The sequence below is a fragment of the Myodes glareolus genome, chromosome X, assembly GCF_982192425.1.
Source record: "Myodes glareolus chromosome X, mMyoGla1.1, whole genome shotgun sequence".
Lineage (NCBI taxonomy): Eukaryota > Metazoa > Chordata > Mammalia > Rodentia > Cricetidae > Myodes > Myodes glareolus.
Genome location: NC_142053.1, coordinates 2,544,902 through 2,560,027, shown reverse-complemented (window position 1 = coordinate 2,560,027; position 15,126 = coordinate 2,544,902). Strand labels below are relative to the sequence as shown.

The 15,126-nt window shown below is 52.5% G+C and overlaps 1 protein-coding gene across 1 annotated transcript; it reads left to right on the top strand.

The window, feature by feature from the left end:
* The first annotated feature begins 1,272 nt into the window (after nt 1–1,272).
* Bgn (biglycan) lies at nt 1,273–13,670 on the top strand. The gene is made up of 8 exons (XM_048457597.3): nt 1,273–1,431; nt 8,696–8,947; nt 9,323–9,435; nt 9,968–10,181; nt 10,797–10,907; nt 11,059–11,152; nt 11,296–11,434; nt 12,291–13,670. The coding sequence occupies exons 2-8, from the start codon at nt 8,707–8,709 to the stop codon at nt 12,486–12,488; spliced, it is 1,110 nt and encodes a 369-aa protein (XP_048313554.1). The 5' UTR covers nt 1,273–1,431; nt 8,696–8,706; the 3' UTR covers nt 12,489–13,670.
* The last annotated feature ends 1,456 nt before the right edge of the window (nt 13,671–15,126 follow it).

Below are 15,126 nucleotides of genomic sequence, written 5' to 3'. Positions count from 1 at the left end.
GGCAAAACCAACAGCCTCAGTCTGGAGGGCCTGTGGGCTCCCCAGTCTCCTGGTCTGGAACATAGAATCCCCAAGGCACCCCCAGGCTCCCTACACATATTCAGCTTCTTTCATTTTTCTCCTTTCTGCAGCATGAGGGAACACAGCTTGAAGGAAAGCACCACAGCTGGACACTGAGCTGATTCTGGTTCCAGGCAAAATACTTTCTAGAACCTCTGTCCCCAGCTTGAAACTTGTAGTGACCCTCATCCCTCACTCTGATCTCTAGCCAGTGGGTTTCTGCTTCCCTCCTTGTTTGCCCTTCCCTACTCTTGGTCCCTCGCTCCTTCTTCAGATTTCAGTGGGGCTCCCTGATTCAATCTCTCTCACCACCTAAGGGCTCTCGCCTTTATATCTTGCAAGCTTCACTAGCAAAAGAGAATTAGATGCCACACTAGGGACCATAACTCATTTGGGCCCTCAAGAAGCAGCCGAGACTTGGCAGGTTAGCCCAGTTATGCCCTAAAAGTGACCAGAGGAAATGCCCCCAACAGAGACCATGGTTATGGTATCCTGGCCACCCTGTAGGGGTTGAGCAAGATGAGGGACTTAGTTCTTCTCTAAATCAGCTTTGCCAATTTCTCAAAGGCTTCAGGGAGATGAGCCAAGAAGGTCTTCAGAATCTGGGGACAAATTCCTTTTTAAAGGAGGAAGGGATGGGGAGGAAAGGCTTACAGAGCCCCTAGGGGCCTGGATCAAGCCCTTCCAGAAGCCTACCATAGACTACTCTCTGATCCCCAAACCTCCCACTTATTTCAGACCAGGCAGAGTTCTGGGTAGAATTAGGACAGAATCCCAGGGCTTCTCACTATCCTAGCCATAAGGCTACCTCCCTTCATCTCTCATTTTCTTCTGCCTGTCAGCATGCCAGCAAGCACCTCAGTGTCCCCATTTGGGCAGTGGAAAGTTTGACTCTGTGAGGCTGTCTGCCCAGAGACACCACGGGTCTGTCCCTAAGTAAGTGAGTGTGTGTCCTTTCAAAGTGTGCTTGAGGCAGGGGCCAGAGTGGGGGGCATGAGGGGGAGGGGTGCAACACAGCCTAACCGTCTACAAGAAAATTGCTTCCTTTGAAGCTGCCAGGGGGCCGGGAAGCCTGCCCCCTCCCTCCCAGCTGCCCTTGCTCCCTCCTTCTCTCCCTCTTAGCTCCACCAGCCCCCTCCCTCGTCTCCCCTCTCCGCCCCCTCCCTGTTCGTCCCCTCCCTGTCGGCCCGCCCAGCCTTTAGCCTCCCTCCCACCGCCTCTGTCTCCCTCTCTCCACGAACTGCCCAGGAGTGAGCAGCTGCTCCCGGTTGGCCCTGCCTGACGGACAGACACACCGACAGACACACCGACAGCCTGACATCCTAGCCCACCAACTAACCAGCCTGCACCTGGCTGCTTCCCCTTCCCCAGGTAGGGCCTGCTCAAGCCCCAAACTGACTCCACTCTCCCACAAAGACCCCAGTCTGTCCTTGCTGTCTTCATTCCTGGCTATGCTGTCACCTCACGAACTCAGAGATGCCCCATAGCAGACCTACTGCATCTGCTAGCTCAGTCTGGAGTCTGCTGTTCTGGAATCTGTACCTCCATTGCTCCATTACTGCTCCCTCCACACCCCAGGACACCCACCTAAGGCTCCTGGTTTGTGTTCTTTCCTCGATACCCTGTGGCCCCTTTGGTCCTTATCCCATTTCTGCCTCTTTTCCCCACCCTCTTCCCTGAACTTTCTTCCCACTCTTCCTTTCCCTTTCCTCTCTGACCTTGCTTAGCTGATAAACTCATCCATGCTTTGCCTCTGTGCCTGGGGGGGGGGGGGGGCGGCAGGGAGCTTCCCCTTGGCTGCTGAGGCAGACAGAGCTGGGTGACTGGCATGCTGGCTCTACCCACAGCCCTAGCCATTCATGGCAAGGTCCAGGCACACCCTCCATGCCAGCTAGCCTTGTTCTCCCAGCTCAGCTTTTCTTGGGGGCTTGGCGCATGGCCAAGTCAGAGAGAATGGAGCCAACGAAAAACGTAGCACTGGCACAGTTTCCCCTTGGAGTAGTTTGAGAGACTTGCACTCCCAGGCACACCTCAGGCACCTTGCCCTGATATTCCATACTCACCACAGACTAATGCCCTGCCTCCACCCTCTTCTGGGCAAAGGGTGGGTTCACCAGAGTCTCAGTTATAGGGGTCCTGGGTTGCCTGCTTGGTTACCTCAGTTTTACCTGTTTCCAGAACCCTCTTGAGCTAAGATGCAGAATGGGCAGAGAATGGTATAGATGTAGAAAATTGGGCAACTGTGCCATGTTCCCAGGTACAAATATGACTTAGGGCCCTGAGGGACCCGTCAAGGAAAGGAATCGAGAGAGAGAGAGAGAGAGAGAGAGAGAGAGAGAGAGAGAGAGAGACATTTGGGCATTTACCAAGTCTAGTGAAGTTTGGGGGACTGGAGTGCCCTGTCACTACCTCAGGGGTGGGGTCAGGCTCCCATATACCCAGAGTCAGAGGCACGGGACCCTGCAGGGAGGTGAGGCAGGCAGAGGAAATCTTCATTAAGCCAAGGACATAGCATCTGGGTGTCTCCAGTTTCATCTTTAGTAGCTTCTGTCCATGTTCCTGTGCCCTGCCAGCTTTTTGCCTTGTAATGACTGGGATTGAGACAAGCTGGAGATGCTCCCTTGATGCCAGCAAGGTTTCCAGGGACTGACGTCTGGACTTGCAATCAGTTGCCTGTGCCACCCACACCCTATGAGAGCTTGTGGGTGGGCAGGGTACTTTGTGTGGAACATGGCTGTGTGTGACTGCTGTATGGCTGCTGAAGGCCAAAGGGGGGGAATCTTCAAAGGCAGGTAGTGCGACTATACTGAGGGAGGATGGCGGTCTGCCTCTAAGCCACCAGGGCAAGGCAACAGGAGGAGGCTCTGAGCCAGGGAGTAGACAGGGCTCCACAGCCAGCTGGCCACCTGGGTGTGGCAGCTGCGCCTCTCTGACCCACTCGTACACTGGCCCACTCGCACTCCACAGGACTCCAGTCCAGCGCTGCTTTTGCACCCTACCCAGAACATGGGTCAAGGTCCTACTGCATGCAACGTGAATCTGGACCAGCTAGTTTTAGGGGCCCAGAGGGGTGTGCCAGTCACTGACCATTGTGTCACATAACTTACTAGCACTGGTTCAAATCTTTCTCCAGTCCTTCCCAAGCCCTAGGCTGCCGGAGGATTGGCAACATAGTGGGGTAGAAGGAAAAAGGACGCTGTAGAGGTGAAAAGGAGCTTTCTTCAGCCGCATTCTGTAGCCATCCCATGACAATGTCTGTATTTCTCCAGTCACAGTGTCAGATCCTCAGAGGAAGAATTTGTAATTCTCAGCATGCCTCCCCCATGAGGCAGCAATACCAAGAGCCCCTAATACTCCAACTACTGGAACTTCCTCTCAGCTTCCTCTATCACCCACAACACACCCTGACTACCTCCACATCCACCATGACTTCCTCCCGCTCTTCCTCCTTTGTCCCTGCTCTAAAATGCCACACCCATCTTCTAGTCTGGCCCCCACATGCCAATAGTCCTAGCAGCAGGCCCACCCCATTGTAAGGAGGCCAGAAGACACCCCAACACAGGACCTCCCTCACGCCAAGAAGTAGGGGGCAGTGTGAATGAATGCTCCTGGATACCTAGCCATGGATAGACCAAAGATTTCAGGGCAGGTCCAGTTCTCCTCTAAAAATAAACTAACCAGGGGACCTGCTCTGGCCCTGCCCACTGAATTCTGGGGAAGTTAGCATTGTTTATCACCCCTTCCTCACCCCCAGGAGACTCCCATTCTTTTGTGCTCAGGCACACTGGGACAGGGAAGGCCAGCAGCACCACATATTACACCTGGACCACCCACAGAGTCCTTTCTGCAAATCTCACAGGGTGGGGATGTGGCACATGGAAGAAAGAGTGTGGTTCACACTTGTCCTACCTAAGACCATCCTCCAGCCTTCCAGAAAGTAACAGATTCAGGTGTTCTCAGAGGGAGGCTAGGGTTTGCTGGGCCAAATCCTCTGGTCCTTAAGAGCCGGGCTTTGTCTTCTGTCCTCTTCCAGGCCATTAAGTCCCTTACTCCACTTTTATATCCCACAGTCAAAGGCTCCTCAGATAAATGTGGGACTCCAGGTGTGTCTCTTTACTCTAATTACCTTCTTCCCTGGTTCCTTACTGCTCCAAGTCCAGAAAGCCCCAGGTGTGGCCTTTCCATGGGCTTTAGTGGCTGGAAGTGAAGAGACCTTACTCAGCTGACTGCATAAGGCTGGGAACCTCAGGCGGAGCTCCTGGTTGCCTGGTATTGGGGAGAGAGTTCAGAAACCCCAAGACATGGGAAGAAAGGGGACTTTCTGGGATTTGGAACCTGTTACCTTGCTACTCTCTCCAGGAGTAGGGATCGGAATGGTCAGGTAGACAGACACAGTAACCTCTCAGCCTCTTACCTCACTATGAGGCTGTGGGAAAGAGTTTGGGACAAATTCTCTTAGCCTCACTTACTAGATGCCTATCAAATGTTAGAAGTGTTCTGTTCGCCAGGGGCTGGCTAGGTAAAGAAAGCACTTGAGTCTCCACTTCCACCATTGAGAAGTGACAACATCCTCCTCTGCTTTGAAAATTATAGGAGCCCAGACTTTGTTAGTAAATGGGAGGAGGTGGGTAGACACATGGGTCAGGTACAAAGGGACTAGGAAATGTAGTACCTCCAACTGACCAGGGTCATCTGCCATCAGGCTCCTTTCCAGAAGTTTCTCAGTAGGGCATGAACAAGCAATAGAAAGCTCTCCCTCGATGCACATACCACCTCTCTATACATACTCCAGGCACTTCTGACACCTGCATTCAGGTACAGCCCACCCCCAAGTCTGTTGCAGCGCTGTATCTGACTGCCCAGATACTCTGCCAGGGCCAGGGCCACAGGCAGTAAGATGTGGCCCTGAGCAGCTTGACTTGGACTCTGCTCACCTTAGGGCATACAGGAAAGAAAGCACACATCCCATCCCTCTGGTTGACACTTAAATGTTAGGCTGGAGCTAGGTGGCCTTAGAGGGCAGCAGGAAGCAGGTCAGGTGTCAGCTCACCTTTGATGATCAGAGATGGAAAAACAGTACCTAGTGTCTCCTGTCTCTTACACATTTCCCCACCTGCACAGTCCCAGGAGCCCAGCAGAACTTGGTAGAAGGCAGCATCTGCCATTTATCACAGATGACGTAAGGTTACTCAGCAGGGCCCAATCCCCCAGGAGGAGGCTGCTGAAACTGTACTTGGTGTCTGCTCTTTGGCAGCTGCCAGCCCCACATCTGCAGGCAAGCTCCCATAGCCTGCCAGACCTCAAGCCTTGCCCCTGCCACCCTTGGCCTGGCCTGAATGCCTGGCACAGCCCTTCCATGTTCTCAGAGACTGCCAGCACGTCTTGCTTGGCTGTGGCCCGAAGCAATCCTGCGTGGAGAACTACACTGGCTTTCAGAGGGACAGACAAGGAGGGCCCTATTGGAGTGGTGACACAGGCTCCAGGAAGCCCGTCCCCTTCCCTTGTTCGCACTTGCAGTTGCCAAGCTCAGCTCACCATGATGATCACTTCTTTCCTTTGCTCTGATGAGCTACTGCTCAGCAAGATCAGAGCTCGCTTTGATGGAGCAGAAGCACAGTCGAAGAGGCCAAGGAAGGGAGACTGAGGCCTGGAAGCCCCCGTGGCAGAAGAAAGTAGGATTGGAGTAACTTTCTATAGGTCTTACAGGGTCTGCCCACAGAAGATCCCTTCCTGTCTGCAACTTTGCCTGCCTTCTCAGTGTATAGAGATGAGGGCTCAGTTTGAGGAGCTGAGGAAGGGAGGTATGTGAGACTCTCTGCAGCACCCCACTGTCACCATAACCCCACTTAGTGATTTAGTGACTCTCCCACCCATCCTGGGTCTCTGCATTACCCATGTGCAGTCCCAGCGTTTCCCAGAAGCTGCCCTCATTCATGGATGAAAAGCAGGACTGAAAGCTCAGACCCTAGAGTGACCAAAGCTGTACTCTCTGTTCAGGCTGAGTAAACAAGGGACTTGGGAGAAATCAGTTCTCTCATCCATAAAGTGGTACCATTAGCGGTGCAGACATCAAGAAGACCTACCCTCTGTACTCTCTTAATTTAATGGAATCCCCTTCTCTGGCTCTGTGTCTGGCACACCCCCTTCCCTGAAGAATATGGGGACTGAATCTAGTGTCAGTTTTTGAGTGAAAATGAGGACTATGCTAGGAAGCCTGCCTGGTCCCCACCTCTTAAGTCTTAAGCCCTGAAAAAAAAAAAACAGCCAAACTCCATTCTGTCTCTGTATGGGCCTTGAGCCTCCTACCCCAGGATGAGCCTGGACTGGAACTCACAACATCCTGGGATCCCCCTGCATCATTCTCCCAGCCCCTTGTGAATCCCCACACCAATGCCCCTTCAAATCTAGTCATATAAACCCACCTAGGGTTCTGTAGCTCCTTTCTCTTGGTGGAGCTAGCTTTTAATCTGAACAGGCTGCAGTGTCTACAGAGGAATATCATGCCCCGAGTGTCTGTGAACCACACAAGGTGTCTCAGGAGATTCCTGCCTAGAGAAGGGGTGCCCTGTGGAGATCTCCAGGCTACTCTAGTTCCAAAGGACCTGGGTTTGCCTCAAGAAGATGGCTCTCTGTCCAAATGCATCCCTTATCCATGCCATCTCCCCTGATTCCTGGCCTGTACAGGAGGATTGTGGGTCCTGTAGCTCGAATGGGCATAAATTCTAGCCTTGACTCATCTTTCTGCAGGGTAGCTTTGATAGAGGGGACAGGCAGATGGGTGGGGTAGTGCCTCACTCCTTCCCTGCCATTCCATCTTGCCCTCTGGTCTCTCTTCTGCCTCTTTTGCCTGCTCTTGGCTGCTCTTGCTCCTCTTCCAAGCCCTTCTGGTCTATCTGCCCTGGACAAGATCCCCATCCTGTCCTAGAGGCCATGGGCTGAAAGATGACTGATCTTTGTAGCTACTCTGGGGTCAAGACCTTCTGGGGAGTCTCCTGTATCTTGCTAGGCCAGGCTTGGATGGGCATCTTGAGGCTACTTGGGAGGAATAAGGGAAGATGGACACTCACCAAGCTGAGGACTTCCTGTGACCTCAGGAGTCATCATCATACCCACTTCTGCATATAAAAAGGAAACTGAGCTGAGCCTTTGCCTACTTTGCTGTGTGACCTTTGGATATGAGAAAGGCTGCTCTATTCTCTCCAGAAAGCAGCTCATCACTACCTATGTGGAAGTCCTTCTGTCCACTGGTATAAGATAGGAACCTGGGCAAGCCGTGAGAACCACTGGGGTTGGGTTTCTGTGGGGGTTCTCCCCAACACACACACACAAACCTGGGATTTTTGAAGTAATAACACAGGGTAAGATTTCTTCTGGGGCTGACATTCACTAGATGGGCAGTGCTTGTGCATAACCAAAATGGGGTGTCCCAGCACCCCACCTCACTGGTGCTGAGGATTTTAAAGCAGCATGGAGCACAGCCCCCTCATCAACTGGGCTCCTTCCACTTTTGCCTCCAGCAGTTGAGATCAGAGGGGTTTAGTTAGCCCAGATGGAGCCCCAAATATCCCAGATTTCCCACCAAAATGTGCCCCATAAAAGGTCTCCTTGAGCTGGGGCTGCTTCAAGTCTTCAAGAGGCTGGGCTTCCTTTCCACACATGCACCAGAATAACCCCCAAACATCCAAGCCTGGGAGACTAGCAAGGCCAACATGGATTCCCTATTTAGAAAATGGGATGAACAGGCCAAAACACCCTGAGCCTTTGCTATGGAGTTGGGCAAGGGGTGGTAAGTGAGGCAAAGGCTCTGGCCTTGTACTACAGACTAGGCCATGCTTGCGTAGTTAAATGCAGGAGGAAGAAACAGAAGATGTGGGTGCTGCAGGTTCAGGCAGCGCAGTCTCCACCCCTACCCCACTGCCTCAGCCTGGGGGGCCTCTAGACAAGCCCAACCCTGCCCTGTTACTCTGGCAGCAGCCTACCCTGATGCCAGGGTCATGGGCATAAAGAAAGCAGAGATAGACATGGGAGCCCCGAGTTCTGCAAACTAAGTCCTGGGAATTGAAAGGAAGGGAGCTGCCAAGTACTGATCCCCTAATTCCCAGGACCTTTGCTTGGTGTTGCTACAGTATTAGAGAGAGTCTCTCTCTCTCTCTCTCTCTCTCTCTCTCTCTCTCTCTCTCTCCTCCCCTCCCACCTCATGTCTTGGCCTCTGAACCTTCTCAGAACAGCATGGGCACTGTGGAGAGGTTCAGACTGTGAAAGGATGACTCACTCATCGCTCAAGCTCACTCTCAGGAAAGATTGCGGGGGTGGGGGGGCACAATAGCTGGGCTTCCTCTCAGCCTCCAGTTGGCCTCACTGACCTCTAATCCCTCAGGCAGTGAGACAGGCTCTGACTGACTCAATGGTGGTTGCCTTGAGCTAAATGGGAAGACATTTCATTGTCCAATGAAACTAACTCATTCCAGGAAGGGAACGGGAGTGGAAAGAGGTTCTCTTGACTGTCCAGCACTCCTACCCCAGCTGGTGCCTCTTACCCATACCTCCTCCCTCTGCTGCCTCTTAGCCATCCCTTGTGAGGGATAGAGGAACACAGTGCCAACACAGGGGCCTTTCTCATGTTTTTTGCTCCCAGGAACATTCACCATGAGTTCCCTGTGGCTACTCACCTTGCTGCTGGCCCTGAGCCAGGCCCTGCCCTTTGAGCAGAAAGGCTTCTGGGACTTCACCCTGGATGATGGACTGCTCATGATGAATGATGAAGAGGCTTCAGGCTCAGACACCACCTCAGGTGTCCCCGATCTGGACTCTGTCACACCTACCTTCAGTGCTATGTGTCCTTTCGGCTGCCACTGCCACCTGCGGGTTGTTCAGTGCTCTGACTTGGGTAAGTCACTAGGCAGTTTAAGGTGAGAGTGTCTAGAGAGGTATCGGCCCAGCCTGGGAGCCTCTACTAAAGAGGATACATGGGTTATCCTGTGAACTGGGTATAGAATGGTAGCGGTGGGGATGCTATGAGTCACCACAGGCTGAGGTATTGTGATATGACTATTTGCGGGTGTCCAGTATCTGGCATGTGAAAAGCAAGTAGAATGCAAGCTTGGAACTGGCACCAATTAGCTCAGAGTCTCTGCATTTGTACTAGTGTCTCTGGGCATGTCCATATGCACGTGTGTGCCCAGCAGTTGTGGGCACCTTTACACCAGCTGTGACAACAGACTGGATGGGCCAGGCTTATGCTGGTGATGATGCTGGTCCTCAGGTCTGAAGACTGTGCCCAAGGAGATCTCACCTGACACCACACTGCTAGACCTGCAGAACAATGACATCTCTGAGCTCCGCAAGGATGACTTCAAAGGCCTTCAACACCTCTATGTAAGCCTCCTCTTGCCCCCTGCCCTTTCTGAGGAGCTGGGGAGAGTTTGATGTTTCTCTAGCTGGGAGGAGGGATGCTCACAAATGGGATTTGGAAGAGGGACTGGGAACCCTTATGAGACAAGGGAGATGAGATAAGTCTGGCACTGGCTGCGGTGGGAACACCAAAGACCATGGATTATGTGCACGGGCGCAAGACAAAATCCCTCGGGTCAGTTCCCTTTTTGACTGAAAGCTTTGCATTTTACTGGCTCCTCTGAGCAACACAAAAAGAGTAGATTCCATTGTTGCTCTTGAAGAAACTGACTAGCAGACTGTGGTAGGCAGTAATGGCATTCCCAGGGCAGCTTGGAGCTAAACTTAACCTTAGTTCCTTGCCATGCATTCTGCTCACAAACACTGACTGACCTCCAAGAGACCAAACAGGTTCAGATGCCTCTCAAGTGCCATCAGTAATTAAGATCAGGAGGCAGAAGAGGGAAGGTGGTGTCATGGGTTGGGATGCTCACCTTGGCCCCCTGCCCTGCCTCAGGCCCTGGTCCTGGTAAACAATAAGATCTCCAAGATCCATGAGAAGGCCTTTAGCCCTCTGCGGAAACTGCAGAAACTCTACATCTCCAAGAACCACCTGGTGGAGATTCCTCCCAACCTGCCCAGCTCCCTGGTGGAGCTACGCATCCATGACAACCGTATCCGCAAAGTGCCGAAGGGCGTGTTCAGTGGACTCCGGAACATGAATTGCATTGGTGAGAGTCAGGCATAAAGGAGCCAGAGGTAGAGGAGATCTCTTCCAGCCAGGGCAGCTGGGTCCTGAACTGTCCTGTAGTTGTGGGGAAGCCCTGTATGCCTCAGAATGTACCAAAAGCTTGTTTCAGGGCACAATGAAGGACACTGGGGTGGGTTTAAAGACCCAGGTAAAGAAAGAGTCTCAAAAATAGTCTAAAAGAAGATTACTATGCTTCTTGACAAAAGCCCAGTTTGCATAATCATTGTGGGTAAAGGGATGGTATAGGATGCAGGAAGATCAGGCTGATAGAGAGAATGGAGAAGGGTGGTGGACCACCATAGCCGCAGAAATTGGAAGCCTTGACTTTCTGGAATCTCTGACTTTATCTCTGCCTCTCCTATTTTATCTTCTTTCCTATTGCTTCCCAACTTCCAGAGGCCAAGAACAGTGCCAGATCTTTGAACTAGTCATCTTGAACAGCTGGAGTTTTCGGTTAGTTAGCTGGGCAAATTCTTAAACTGCTTTCTAGTGGAGGTAGGAAGAGTCAGCAACCAGTAGCTCCCCAGTCCAGAAAAAAAAAATGGTGTGTGGGGTGCCACTGATTGGCTCCAGGCTAATGGGGCTTCTCTCCTAGAGATGGGTGGGAATCCCCTGGAGAACAGCGGCTTTGAACCAGGAGCCTTTGACGGCCTGAAGCTCAACTACCTGCGCATCTCAGAGGCCAAGCTCACTGGCATCCCCAAAGGTAGGAAAGTGCCAGTGCCCGACCTCCAGGAGCATTGAAGGGGGTTTGTCCAGTATACTTGATCAGGGCCGCCCTCCTGGAGCAGAGTGGGATTTCTTTCTACCTGCTCCAGACTCTGCACTTACCAGCCAGCATACTCTCTTCTGAATAGATCTCCCTGAGACCCTGAATGAACTTCACCTGGATCACAACAAAATCCAGGCTATCGAGTTGGAGGACCTACTTCGCTACTCCAAGCTGTACAGGTGAGACTGGTACAGTCCTTGGGGGCTGCAGGGCTCCATCAGCAAATGGGGCAGGTCATAGGGTGGCACCCAAGTCCTGGTGCTCTATTCCAGAGTCCTCCTCCCCTCCAGCCTCTGATGACTTCTAATTTACTTATCTTCAGGCTGGGCTTAAGCCACAACCAGATCCGAATGATTGAGAATGGGAGCCTGAGTTTTCTGCCCACCCTGCGGGAACTCCACTTGGACAACAATAAGCTGTCCCGGGTGCCTGCTGGCCTCCCAGACCTCAAGCTCCTCCAGGTGAGAGCTGGCTCTCCAGGACTGGGTGGGATCATGACACCAGCCTCTGAATTGCCTGGCTCCCCTGACCCCGTTTTTTTAAGGGACCCAGGGTAGAGAGCATAACAGGACCCAGATTACTCTCTGGGTCCCAGGTCCTCATTCAGACCCCACTGGAACGGTGCCCACTCTCTGTTTGCACCGAGGCAGTGCTAACTCCCATCTGTGGGATCTCTTGGGAAAGGGAGCCTCCCTCTCTGACTTAGCTTCCAGCCACATAGGCAAACTAGGTCTTTCCCAACCCTGTTCTGGACCTCACTTTTATATCAACTCCATTCATGATAGAAAGCACAGTCATCCTCCCCTGGGGCAGCACATGCCAGGCTGAGAGCACCCTCTACTGGCCAATGACCTTACTACACCAGTGAGCTCCTACCCATATCTCCTTACATAGATAACCTATCAGGATCACTGTTTGCTTCCTACAGCAGCCTCATTCTACCAAACAAAGCCCCCACCCCACCCATCCCAACTCACCTCTCACTATACACCTCACCTGAGCCCCTCATCCTGACCTGGGTTCAATCATACACCAGTACTCTAATCACAGCCAACTCCCACTAACATACTCGGGTCACTGTCCTCTTCAGAATTGGGTGAAGCATCACCAACTGGCCATCAAAGGGTGAGCATGAAATGACACTAGGAAGTGACTGATGGAGTCAAACATGGAGGCAGGCCCTACCACTCTTACATCTGCCCTCCATCTTGCCTCCAGCCTATAACACCCACCCAGACTGGGACAGAGTGGGAAGAATGGTCTGTGGCCCTGGGCCCCGATGATGAAAATCCCCAGTCACATCCCCTCTGCCCCCAGGTGGTCTATCTGCACTCCAACAACATCACCAAGGTGGGCATCAACGACTTTTGCCCCATGGGCTTCGGAGTCAAGAGGGCCTACTATAACGGCATCAGCCTCTTCAACAACCCTGTGCCCTACTGGGAAGTGCAGCCAGCCACCTTCCGCTGCGTCACTGACCGCCTGGCCATCCAGTTTGGAAATTATAAGAAGTAGAGGCAGTAGTAGCCACAATGGTAGCCTTGGTGAGAGTCTCTGAGGAACATAACCAGATAGATGTTCCACAGGGGAAGGGGACGCAAAGAAGCAAAGCCCCCCACCACACACACACACACACACACACACACACACACACACACACACACACACACACCTTTTTCCCCAACACTAACTCAATGCCCCGGCACAGCCTCCCCCAGCTCTCAAGCCTGCATGTATGCACATGGTATGGCCCTCTCACCCATTCCCCTCAGCTTTTGAGATTTAACACTCACCTTCCAAAGTCCACTCAAAGACTCCCTATAAATCTTTCTTCTTGTTCCTTCTGACACCCAGATGCCTGTGACAGGAGGAGCTAGCAAGTATGGACACAACACACTACCACAGCTACTGTTCTCTCCGGGCATGTGTTCCTCTTCTTCCTCATCAATGTCTGTCTTGGACCCTACCTGCTGCCCTTGCCCTCTGGTTATCCCGAGTTTACAACCTGTTCATCCCAGGCATTACCTGGCTCTACTAACTCCTGGATCAGTCCTTCTCTCCAACTCTGCCATGCTTCCTTCTAGGGTAGTAGATATCTCCCCTGCCATCTCTGGACCCCGTTCACATCTCTCTAGCTCTGTCTCTGTATCTCTTTGCCTAGGTCTCTGTCTGTCTCTCTGACTATTTCTGTCTCTATCTCTGTCTCTCTCTTACACACAGACACACACAGACACACACAGACACACACACACACACACACACACACACACACACACACACACTGACCATCCCCTAGGCTGCTTTCTGCTTCATAGGTCTCTGACCAGGCCTTGCACAAACAAATCTGTGGGCAACTATCTCTGTGATTGCCCTGCCCAGCACTTGAACCCCAGCCCTGGAGGAGGCTGGAAAGTAGAGGCCCAGAATCCTGTCCATATTGTCCAGGAAGGGGCAATACTCTGCTACCAAGATGAGGAGCAGGAAGCTTCATAGACCCTGAAGAGGCTCAGGAGGCCACCAGAGCCTCTAGAACCAGTTTGCATTGACCCGTGCCTTCACCCCAAGATTGCTAGGTCCCTTCCCCTCACCCCTGGGTCCCTGCTGAGGTAGGGGCTGGTGAGCAGTTGCGCCCAGTTGAAGGGAGTACTGCTTCTGAGGTCGGTTGTCTTTCAATTAAAGAAACACTGTGCAATATGACTCTGTGCTACTTCTCTGGAACATCGTTGGGCATCAAGAAGAGAACAGAGGTGAAACAAGGAACCTGCTCAGACCACCTCCGAGGTTCTGCATTTCCATGCCCCCTTCCAGTCCTTGCCCTCAGAAAAAGGCCCTCCTTACCACAGGTCCAAAGATAAAAAAGCACATACCAATTGACCAGACATAAGGCTGAGGTCTTATCTGCTTTTCCCCTCATTTCTTGGTCCTTCCATTGCTCCAGCTGTTCTTAATCTGAACCCAAAAAGCAGGCCACACCTGAGGTGACATCTGCCTTCCCAAAGTGGAGCATTTGTGAAGCACCTTCTGGCTATGGGATAACAAGCTAGGACCTACTCTCTTCAGAAGGGAACTTCAATACCCAAGCAGATCCCTATATGCCTGTCTAGATGGAATTAGGGGAACAGAGTAATTCCAGAGCCCTGTTGCAGTTTGAGTAGTTTCCTGTGCTGACACTAGGAAAGGGCAGAGGGGAGGAGCCCTTGGCATCAGGCAGTATACTGGTACAGCTACTTGGGCCAGTCTGACTTGCCTTCCCATTCAGCACCCGACAGGTCCCTGAGAGCTGAGAACAGGCTGCAACTGGATCATGATGGAGGCTCTAGTTTGGGTTCAGGAAGGCAAGCCCACTGGGAATACAAGCTGCCCTGAAAAGAAACAGAAGCCCCTGAGGGCTGAAGTGAGCCCAGGCTAAGCACAAGGCCTCCTGCTCAGGTCATGGGAACTGGAGCTTCCCTATGCAGTGACAGCCAGGCAGCAAAAATAGAGCAGCCAAGGCCAGGGTGAGTGACAGACCAGAAGGGGTTCACCCAGAGGCACTGTCTGTGGTTTCTCACACACAGCCATACTCTTATGCCTGACCTGGCAACCAAGGTACCAAGTGTTTCTCCTTTTGGGGATGGGAGGCATCACTCAGTGTGGTGGCCCAGCGATAGAATGTCACCGAGCAGCATCATAGCACTATTCTGGGGCATGTGCACCACAGCCTGGCAATCTCTGCTGAGCTGGGCAGACACAGGGCAAGGGCATTGGCCCAGGGCCAGAAGTCAGGGCCTCAGTCCGGTCCCTGTGCTGGTGGGAAGGAGAGGCAGACAGCAATGAGCCCTGGTAGAGACAGAAAGATGAAGTCCTCAGTGTGTTTCTCTGGGGCGTGTTCTGGGGGCAGGATTCACCTCAACAGGTCCCCCACTGCGTCGCTTTTTCCTTCCTGCCTCTCTCCCTGACTAGTCACCTTTTTTTCTCATTTGACTTTCTCTTATTTCAGTAAAGTTTACAAAGCTATCCTCTGCAGACCTCAGATAAGGGATCCAGTAGGGCAGTGCCACCAGCAGCAGCTCAGAAGACAAGGGTTACATAGGTGTTAAGTTCAGAGAAAGAATTCCACAGACAGCTCCTCACTGTCTAGACCAAAGGCTGCAAGGCCACAGGGGGGAGCCCA

Excerpts from the sequence above, each read along its gene's own strand:
- Bgn (XM_048457597.3), top strand. The coding sequence starts at position 8,707 with ATGAGTTCCCTGTGGCTACTCACCTTGCTGCTGGCCCTGAGCCAGGCC. Across the intron at positions 8,948-9,322 it reads TGTTCAGTGCTCTGACTTGG|GTCTGAAGACTGTGCCCAAG; the intron begins GTAAGTCACTAG and ends GCTGGTCCTCAG. Across the intron at positions 11,153-11,295 it reads CGCTACTCCAAGCTGTACAG|GCTGGGCTTAAGCCACAACC; the intron begins GTGAGACTGGTA and ends ACTTATCTTCAG.